Source organism: Wolffia australiana, chromosome 2, assembly GCF_029677425.1.
Source record: "Wolffia australiana isolate 7733 chromosome 2, ASM2967742v1".
Lineage (NCBI taxonomy): Eukaryota > Viridiplantae > Streptophyta > Magnoliopsida > Alismatales > Araceae > Wolffia > Wolffia australiana.
In genome coordinates this window covers 1,651,404-1,662,172 of record NC_135836.1, presented here as the reverse complement: position 1 = coordinate 1,662,172, position 10,769 = coordinate 1,651,404, and the positions used below count along the sequence as shown (strand labels likewise).

General features: G+C 42.0%; 1 protein-coding gene across 1 annotated transcript; it reads right to left on the bottom strand.

The window, feature by feature from the left end:
• LOC144716509 (pleiotropic drug resistance protein 2-like) lies at positions 1-8,517 on the bottom strand. Its single transcript, XM_078591639.1, has 22 exons — positions 8,496-8,517; positions 7,649-7,997; positions 7,118-7,238; positions 6,934-7,022; positions 6,608-6,692; positions 6,364-6,518; positions 6,069-6,204; positions 5,887-5,977; positions 4,530-5,430; positions 4,237-4,397; positions 3,906-4,009; positions 3,639-3,804; positions 3,384-3,470; positions 3,200-3,294; positions 2,708-3,040; positions 2,337-2,627; positions 2,152-2,235; positions 1,936-2,069; positions 1,628-1,855; positions 1,377-1,548; positions 992-1,246; positions 1-485 (listed from the first exon to the last, which is right to left on the bottom strand). The coding sequence occupies exons 1-22, from the start codon at positions 8,500-8,502 to the stop codon at positions 216-218; spliced, it is 4,314 nt and encodes a 1,437-aa protein (XP_078447765.1). The 5' UTR covers positions 8,503-8,517; the 3' UTR covers positions 1-215.
• Positions 8,518-10,769: the final 2,252 nt, after the last annotated feature.

The window sequence follows — 10,769 nt, the reverse complement described above, 5'->3', positions numbered from 1 at the left end:
TACAATTTGGCCAAAAATTAAAGTGTCTGATATTATCCAGTTTACAGTATAAAGATCATCCCTATCCTTCGGGTGAAATAATGTCTTTGTATCGTCGTATCAATTTACATAGAGAGTGCAGACTTGGGAGATGAGAGGGAGAACATACAGGGATAAGTTTGGTTTCCATTCATTCATGTGTACGCATCAAATCAAACGTATTCTTAATGTATTGCCTACCTCTTTTGGAAGTTAAGAAATCTGATGCCAAGGGCAAAGGCTAGAGCAAAAACAACAACAAAACCAACGTGAGCAATCGCCACATATCCCAAGAAACTACTCTCAAAACCCATCACATTCTTCAGATAATCCTTGACGGCAATGCTTGGTCCTCCTGGAATACGAATCAACTGTTCATTGTCCCCATACTGAGACGTAATCAGCCCATAAATTGACCAAGCAACAGGTGACGTCCAGTAGCACCACTTCCACCATTTCGGTAGCATCTGAATATGCACCAAGAAAAGTTGAATTCAATCTTTTCGATCTCATCCTTACAAACATTACGTTGAGATGCATAAAGTCTACAGGTTAACGACTAAGATTTTGATGCCTAAAGTATCATCTCAGCTAATCTAAATTCGTGATGGATCTATCTGGTTGGATCAATCAATGACCGAGACCGAAGTTCACCAAATTAACCCCATCTATTAAAAATCTTCAATCAAATGATACGTTAAGATGTCTCAAAATATAATATAAAAAATATTCAAAACAACCTCTGCCTTTTGGAGTCTCGATGTTTAAAAATATGATAAGATATAAACTCTACAGGACACGGTTGTAGGCCCATTTCCTAACCCTTCCTATATTTGATCAAGGAATAAAACACCTTAATCTTCAGCAGTAGGTGTACCTCCATCCTCCATGGTCATTAAAATTATATAAATTTTAAAGACACGAAGATATATCCCTATGTTCAATTACGACTAGAGTAAAGAGATGTACGTACCGGTCTGTAGATAAGGAAGCCGCTGAAGATGTTCCAAAAGTTGTAGAATAGAATAGTCACAATACCAGCAACTGGGTACGCCGGAGTGATGGCGATGGACATCATTCCGTGCACAGCAAAGTATAAGAAGCACATGAACATTAGAAAGACGAACCACAGGAACTTGCCCGCTTGCCAGGAAAACCCAATCATGGGATAAGAGATGAGACAGAACAACACGGACTGAGCGGCTACGTAGATAGTCTCGACCGCCACCTGATAAACCCACCAACCCCAACACAAAAGAAAGAGATTTGATTCAAGTCATTTGGAAGATAATTTTTTTTTTGAACAATGGGTAATTTGGAAGATAATAACAATGGATAGAGATTTGAGAATTCTTTACTTGTCCGAAGGCATAGGAAAGGGCTGAGTACATCCCAGCGGCCCTTTCACGGTAGAGAACTGTCCTCTCCACTGCGATAACTGGTTGCACCGTTGCACCAATGGTGAACCCAAGGAAGAAAGCAGAGCAATAAACAGAGCCTAAGGCATTGAAAATGTCTCCTTGCGATTTCCTATCCACATAGTTTTTTATTGAGACGATTAAAATTATCTAAGTTTGCAAAACGGTATAATAGGGGTTGAGTCACTCACGGCTCTTGGCCCCTGTTCCAGAAGAGTGTCCCAAAGAGGAGAGCCATGACAATGGTCGTAAAGAATCTGACACCGTTGTAAGAAGGATTTCTCCAATAAGACCAGTACTGTTTCCAAAAGCAAGCCATGAACTGGATGGTGAAGCTCCGAGCATATTTTGTGTCAAAAGAGAGGTCTAGTGAGCCTGGAGGAGGATGGCTCATCGCCTCTATCATCTCCTTATTTTTCCTGGTTCACGGTACCAATGGAAGAAAAATTCTCTGATCAGTACATCATAAAGGAATAAAAATGGTAATTAAACCCTTTACCGGTAGGTCAAAGAGCTTGAATAAATGTCTGCGAAATCTATATCCAAGGTGGCCTCGAGTGTGGGTGTGCTTATTTCTAGCATCCACGCCGCAGGATTTTGCCCTTCCTTGATCTTGGGAACCCCAGGAACAGCCTAGAGAAACATTCGCCGTATTGAGGAAATCATTCTGACGTTTTTTTGAGCAAATCCTTTGTAGGAAATCATCAAGACTTACTTCAAAATAGTCTACGAGATGACAAGAGTTCTTGCCCAGAGGTCCCGCGTATATCACCTGGCCTCCCAATTTCATTAGCAGGAGCTGCACCGATCAAAAAAGAAGAAGAAAAAAACATTCTATCATCTCTTAGAACACAAACCCGTTATATATATGACTTGATTGAGACCAGCTGGGCAAAAAACCTCGTCGAAAGATTCAAATATATCAATGCTCGGCTGGTGGATCGTGCAAACGACTGTTCTTCCGGTGTTCACAATGTTTCTGACTGCTCTCATGACGATCGCTGCCGAGCGCGCGTCGAGGCCAGACGTTGGTTCATCCATGAAGATAATGGAAGGATTTGCCACCAGTTCAACGGCCACGGTAAACCTCTTCCTCTGCTCTGTCGAGAGACCATTCACTCCTGGTAAACCCACCACCATATCTCTGAGATCTTCAAGCTCGATCAATCCCATCACTTCCTCAACAAACATCTGTATTAAATGAAAGGAGGGGAGAATTGGATTAAACCCAAAGAAAACAAATATTTTAGAAGTTTTACCGCCACGATCACCTTTTGTGTTTGAGGTGATACTTCAGGGGGCAAGCGTAGCCATGCCGAGAAGACGAGTGATTCATAGACGGTGATGTTTGGGGAGTGAATGTCGTTTTGCTCGCAGTAGCCGCTAATTCTTGCAAAGGTTGCCTGGTTCTTTGGATAACCAGATATGAAAATGCATCCTTCGATGTACCCGCCAGTTTTTCTCCCAGCAAGAACGTCCATTAGCGTCGTCTTTCCTGCTCCGCTAACACCCACCAAGGCAGTAAGAACACCAGGCCTAAAGGCTCCACTGACATCACGCAGGAGCTGGAGACGTGTTTCTTGAACCCCTTGACTGGCCATTTCCTACGGTTTAATGAAAGCATAGTCTGAGTCTGCCGTTTCAAGTTAAGGCTTTAATGTTTTTCTTTACATGGAACAATCAAACACTTGTAGACTTCATTAGTAACAATTCAGAAACATGAATAACTTAAGGGTTATGTAGATGGCTTGCACAGCACTCACCGGAGGCATATCGACGTAATAATTTAGATGGTGGAACACAAGAGACAGAGGCTTGAAGGGTAGGACCATTCCTGCCTTTGGTATTCCATTTTCTCCTATCCCATTGTCCAGACGAAGAGAATCAGGTCAGAGATTGTTTTCTTTCTCATAATTTGGAAAAAAACCAAAGTAAAATACTTCTTACCTGCCGAGGTGGGTTCCAGCGTACTGAGTCCCTTCTCTTCTTTCTCCCCTTCTCTATCTGGTATCAGGGGTCGGGATTCTCCAGGGGCTGCATAAATATTTGTTTCTACTGAGACAACTCTAACATAACTAGGGCTTTCAGAAAAAATAGTATTTAAAAACATCAGGTCATAAAATATTCAGGAAGAATTTTTTGCATGAAAAATTCAATATTGTAACAGCCCAAGCTAGGAAAAAGATATGGAATATGACTTACCATCCAAGTAAGAGGAGCAGGCAAGGAAGGCGAGGTTGTAAATGATATTTAGAAGAAACAGCGCTCCAATGGAGATCCAGTACCAGCTTTCATCGACAAATAATCCTCTAGCTTTAAGAATTGCCGTTCCCACTGTTGCTGCATTTATGCTGGAGTCATTGATGGGCTGCGTTTATGTAAGAAGTGTGAAGATCAAGTGTTTAAGCAGCCACTAGTGGAAAAAAATTACGAGATTTTTAAGTTTGAAAGACTGAGAGAGTGTCTTACCGTGCTCCATCTTGGGTCAAGAAACTCGGCAATTGCCACAGCATTTTGGGCGTACATCATGGGTGAAGTCCAATAACCCCATATCCACCACTCCCCGAGGTCATCTTCATGACGGAAGAACATCATAAATTTCTCAACGTGAAAAAAATATTTAGTTGATTACTTCGGAATAAAAAAAAATTGAACCAAGGTATGTTTATCATGGGTTTTCAAAATCTACCATGGGACTCTCATCCGTTGGTGTTTCAGTATAGTCATAAATTTGTACATAACCGGCAGAAAAACATGAAACATTTTCTTTTTTGATTTCTGGTTTATTTCTGAATCATACCTTTCGATATCACAAATCCTGAAAGGATGAACACGACAACCAAACAAAAGGTGCCGAATGAGTTAGCAGCGACGAAGGATCTCCCAGCTGTGCCAATTAGCCGGAAGAGTCCCAAAGCTAGCTGATGCGTCAGAAACAAGGCGAGGAACTGACGAAAAAATCTGTGGCAAAACCCACAAAAAAGGAAAATCTGATGATAACATAATAATGGCAAAAACTGAATAAAAATTTAGCACACATATTAGATCTCCCATTTAGTGTTTATGACGGTGATTATGGCAGCTTCTTCTCACCGGCTTGGAGAGGGAGCAAAGCCAATGGAGTAGTAGGTGATAATTATCCATATAGCAGACTCGATGAAGGAGACAGGTATTCGGAGAAGCCAAATGGGCAAGCCGAAGGCCCAGCCAGGATATAACAGCAGGTCTCTCTGTTTGTAATGAACGGGTAGTCTCTGGATAGTGAGCGAAATCTCCGCCACTCCGTTGAACATAACAGTCACCAGACAGTAGAATAGAGCGCCCAAGAACTTGGCTGCATCCGCAATGGTCTCATGCGGCATTTCTGACCTTGGAAAAACGCTCGATCCGAGGCCAGCCAAGAACATAAGCTGACAGGTTTTAAACACAAAAACGAAGGAATTTCTCTTCATGAGAAGCCACTCCCTCTCCAAGCACGCTTTAAAGATCTCCCACTTCGGCGCTCCGTACTTATTCTTGGATAACGCTGCTGGGTGTGTCTTGGACTTGTCGTAAGCCGTGGAGAGTCCTCTTCTAAGCTGCTGGCCCGCTTTGAAGGAGTCAAATGCGTGAACAAACTCGTCTACGGATATGTATCTGTAGGGGTGTTGTTCGTCGCTCCAGTACTGTCTCTGGTCTTTTCTGGAGGTCACTTCTTGAAGAAAGTCAGCGACAGCTTTCCTTGGTGGGCATTTGAATCCCATAAACTCGAAGAAAACGACAGCCTCCTCGCGGGGGCCCTGGTAAACAATCTTCCCCTCGGAGAGCAAAATAACGTCGTCGAATAGATCGAAGGTCTCGGGCGCCGGCTGAAGAAGAGTGATGAGAACGGTCGCGTCCAGCGTCTGGACAATCTGGCGCATGAATTTGGTTATCTGGAACGTCGTGGACGTGTCTAGGCCGTTGGATATCTCGTCCATGAACAGGGCTCTCGCTGGCCCAACCAGCATCTCTCCTATAAACACAACATGCACTGAATAAACTCCAAAAGTGACATCATCCTAAACCATCGATTAGAAAAAAAAACGAATTCTCCACCGATAATAAGATGACACAATAAACCCACCCCGTAAACCGGTCGAAAGAAATCATCGCGAGATATAATAAGACACATACCCCGTATGGATAAATAGAAAGGACGATCTAACGAGTAAAGCTACACATGGTCAAGATCACCTCAACCGATGAAACTATGAAGAAGCTACAGAACAAGACAAATAGGTTCCAGCGTAGTGTCTCAGGCGGGGGGTTATCTTTCAACAAAGCTCGGTTTCCCCGTATCTTCATCTTATTCTCTCTTCTATTCGTTTCTTTCTTGATTCTTCACCTTAGTTTGGTGGATTGGATATTTTATTTTGTGCCCATCTTAAAATGAAGCCTTACACAAAAAAATGAAATTCGAAAAGTTTACCCGTTGTGACGCGTTTCTTTTGGCCCCCGGAGATTCCCCTTCGCATCTCATCTCCCACCAATATATCCGCACATATATCCAGTCCGAGCATCTGCTTATCAGCAATTTTCGACCGTCATCGAGGAATAATGGAAGGAGAAAAAAGAAAAAACGTTTGGTTTTTTGGCAAGAATGTGAGAGACCTTTAGAATGTACTCGGTGACGAGACGCTCGTCGTGGTCTGGGGACATGGCAAGCCTCATGAAAGCGTCGACCTCGGGGTCTGGCGGCAACGACTGCTCCTTCTCCCGCCTCGCTAGCTCTGACAGCATATCGTACCTGTACGAAATCAAAATCCAGTAGAAGTTGAGAAAGAAGATAGGGAATTCGAGACGAAATCAACGCAAGTTTTTATCATTAGTTATCATCAGTGAGAGCGCATGACAACTAATCGCAAAAACTTGCTTTTTTCTCCTTATTCCCTTAAATAGTAAGTACCTCGTTCCCACGCCGAGACAGCGCCCGGAGAAGTCTAACGTCTCTCTCACCGTCATCTCGCCAAGGTGAAGATCGCGCTGACTGATGTAAGCGCTGGTCCTCTGCGGAACGAACTCGTTTAACTTGTGCCCACAGTAAGTGACCTGGCCCGACACCTACGCAACGAGATAATTCCATCATTTGCTACTCTCAGATTAAAATTGATAGAGATTTGATTGCAAAAGTCTTCGTCAATATTATATACCCGGAGGCTCTTCTCCAACTTTCCAGCCAGGGCAAGTAACAGAGTGGTTTTGCCTGACCCCGGCGGCCCCAGGAGCAACGCCAGCCTGTTAGGAAATAGACAACAAAAAGGGTTTTTATCAGAAAGTTATTTTTTAACAATAAAGTTACCCACCGACCCCACGACGTTTTGCTATAGTTATTTTAATAATTCTTGCAATAACTAACTGGATTTGATGCGACATAAAAGAAAGCCAAAGAGGGTGGCTTAGAGTGGAATTGCATAGAAATGTCACTAAGTTGAGGATTATCCAGGGATTGATGGGGGTAAACTGGAAGAACCCGTACCTTGACGGATGAATAACGCCAGAAACATCAGTCAAGATCTTGTTAACCGACTTCTTTGACAGAGAAACCCCAACCATGTTGATCATGTCCTGCGGTGGGCCAGAGAAGAAAAAATGATCTTATCGGATTCAGGAGAGCAATTATCGATGTTTTTGCAGGATGAGATGCCTAGAGAAAATCGAACCTCCACAGCGTTGAATGCGGAATTTATAAGGGTTGGAAGAGCCCTCGTGCCCTCGAATGCGTCTGCCTCCACCGATAGATTCTCGAATCGAATTTCAATCTTTGGCATTTCTATGCCAACGCTGGAAAAGCCCATCAAAATTAAAACGTAAAACAGATTATTTCCAAGAACATGTGAAGATGAACATCTCAATTCATCTCAAACAAACGGGAATTCAAATCTCAGTAAAACCCGTAAAAGCAGATGAAAAAATTCTCCCCAACTCACAAGAGAATGAAGAACTCTAATCTACGCCAAAAACACGTGAAACCGAAATATAAATTACTCTATGAAAATCTTGATTCCAAAAGTGGAAAACCCCTCAAAAACTCGCGCAAAAATATCTCGACATCCATCCAGGAAAACTCGTTGAAAACGGGACAAAGTAAAGAAAATCTTCCGGAAGATGACCGTCTCTATCGAAGAAAGAAGCGAGTTCTCATGAACTCCCCGCGGAAGAACACATATTTAAGATGGATCAGAGAATTCAACCTGTCAATCCTCTTCCTCATGTGACGAAGCAACCGTTCGTTCTCCCGTTGCACGACCTGCAAAACTCTATCAATGATGATCTTCCCATCCAGATTTCCCAAACCGTCAAGATCAACGGCAGTCCCCTTCTTCGAGCCCGGCAGCTTGTTGAGCGCCGCTGCTCGGAGATCTGCTTCATCATCGTCGGCGTGTCTTCGGGAATTGAAAACGTCAGATGGGTCGCCGCCGAGCTCGCGAAAGCTTCCAGAAACGAGGCCGCCCCAGCTCCTGCGACTGCTGCTCGCTGAGCGCGTGAACTCCTCGGGAGAAGCCATCGGCTTTCCTCCCTCAATTGTCCGCCATGCATATACTATAATGGAGTTCCTCCGTCGAGAAAAGTTCAAATCAGCATTAATTAAAATACAATAAATTTTTATTTGACTCTCAACTATTAAAACACAACGCGATTTCCTCGCATAAGCATACAGTCGTTCCAGTCTGCACACGACACGTCGGTCATTCTCATGTAAAAATAATCCGTCGCCATTGATCGATTGATCAAATATGGCTAATTCACTTACGATTCTACGCATCAACATGTGGGGTCACGACCTTTTTTGGGTTTCTTTGTTTTTAATATTTTTAAACTTTAATCGAATGACATCTCTTCTTCTTTCTTTGGTGGATGTCCTCTTCTCTTATGTAATTTCATCTCCCATTCCTTTCCAATTTTGCTTCTCGGTTCTTCAGGGTTATCATGTGAGAACATAACAAGGGCCCTCATGAAATTAGAGGATGAGGGGTGGAGAAACGCAAGACGGCAAAAATAATTGAAGAAAAAAGTATGGCCATAGACTATTGGAGTCACCTCTCATGAGCTATCGGTCAATATGGCGAGGGCCTGAGATAATGAATGCTCAGAAATAAAATAAAAACATGACTATCGTGATTAAGCAGTAATTGGAAAATCCTTTGATGGTTCGCAAGGTCCGCAATGAACAGTAGATTTAAATGGTTTAGACCAAGAAAAGGGGGGGAGCGTTGAAGTTCTTTGAAAGTCTGTTCAATCCGTCGTATTCGGGAGCAGTGGCCTCCATAATACAGAAAGATCCCCAGCAAATCGGAGACCGCCACGTAAACCGCAATTTGGGCTGCGCAGATCTTGCGGTGTCAAACGATTCTTCTGCAAGTAAGATATACAGAGGTTCTAGAAGAAGGAGACAGCTCGGTCGACTTCTCCATGTGCATGTGTAATGCCGTGGCGTAGGCAAAAAGAAACGCACAGGAATAATGGGTTTTGTGGAAAGAGGAATTGTTTACAATTTCCCGCTATCTTCTTCGCCACTAGATTAAGAAAAGAGAAAGAATGGAAAGGTTTGAGTAGGAGATGAACGAATAAGATAATATCATCTGGGAGAGAGAAAGGGAAGAAAAAAAAGAACAGAGGGGTTGAGAGACGAAGAGGCTGTATAAAACTTCGGATTTTCCTGGACCCGGGATGTAGACCGGACGTGGCGTTGAAACAACTTAATGTAAATCATAAAATGATTTTGAACTCATCTGGATTAAGAAACTTTTGTGAACTTTCGGCCTGAAATGAGTTTTGGTTGGTGCGGTCAGATTGGCGTATTCATTCACACATATTAATGGACTCTGTCTGAACAACAAATCATTTAAGTTTTTACTCGCGAGACTATACTTTTATGATGTGAGTCTGAGTAATAATGTGGTTTCTACTGTTTTTCTTATATATTTATTGAATCTCGTTCCATGGGTGTTTTGGTCGTTCAGGAAATTATTAAATTTTAGACCAAACATGCAAGCAATTATCAGATGCGGAAAAATACTAAATTCAAAATAATTCCCAGTCTACAGTGGCGGTGATAATGAAAGATAAAAAGAAACATCCGTCCTCTTAAGTCACTAACCTTGAATTCTACTTCAATCTACAAATCCCCAAATGACCCAAATTACCAATTCCAATCGCTTTTCACACGATACATAGATACATGCTGACCATTAAGGTCAACGAATTACTGCCACTTTAATGAAGATTGAGTGGTTCAAGAGACTTCACCTAAAGAATCACCGACTTAAATGCATTCCAGTGCAGAAAACAGAGAAAAATAACGGGATTTAAAGACAGTTGGAGCAAAGACATTGACATATATATATATATATATATATATATGGATGGCTGGTATCACAATATAAGGAAAGCATCGCCATCAAGGAGAGCACAGTGGTGGCAAGAGGAACACAGGTTGGGAGATGATGTGGCGCAGTTGACAAATAGACAGCACCAAAACAAGCGTGGATTAGCACACTCGCACATAGTTTGTGTAATGTAAATAAAACCTATAAAATTAACCGACTGCACGCCTCAAGCCAAATAAATACTGATATCAATAATCTCTTTACATAGAAAATAATATACTTTCTTATGCCCAATATATAATATTTTTTCTGTGGATGACATTGCAGGATGTAGAGTCTATCTTTAAGGAAGTTTGGTGCACGGTCTTATCAGTTCCACCATCCTTAACAAAACGAAGCAAAAAATAAAATCAAACATAGATCATGAAGTAAACAATACTGGGATTCATAATGTGCTATAGTGAGTTCAAAATGTGAATAATTCTCAGCGAAAACTTTTCCAATAGTGGGGTCTGCTTACATTTCTAGACCGCTTGCTCTATTACCCTAACCCATGTTCTTGGCTTGGTGAGATTACTCATGAATCTGTTCACCAGGCCAAGAACATGGGTTGTGTCAGGTTGTGTCTAAAACATTATCTAGAAAGGAGAGCTCATTGCATCATCATTGTGGGTTGACTTCATTGTCTCTATATCTTCTTCTGTTGTGAGACTTGAAGCAGCAGAAAATTGAGAATCATGCAAAAGAATATTGATTTCTACCTTGAAATTTTACTCCAATTGTTGATGACATAGAGTTGATATTGTTTATATGAATTTGATGAATGATAGCTTTATTCCTATGTTCTTTCATGTTTTATTTAAGTACGTAGTGTTCACTCTCCCGCTGTTGACTCACTCATATAATGAGCATGGATGTTCCCCATGGTCATTAGTGCGGAGACACTAAGGATAGATAGTGGGTGTTCTTCAATAGAAAGATTTCA

Coding starts and splice junctions, on each gene's coding strand:
- LOC144716509 (XM_078591639.1), bottom strand. Junction 5,978..6,068: donor TCACCGAGTACATTCTAAAG/GTCTCTCACATT, acceptor GCTGATAAGCAG/ATGCTCGGACTGGATATATG. Junction 4,010..4,236: donor AGGATTTGTGATATCGAAAG/GTATGATTCAGA, acceptor TCCGTCATGAAG/ATGACCTCGGGGAGTGGTGG.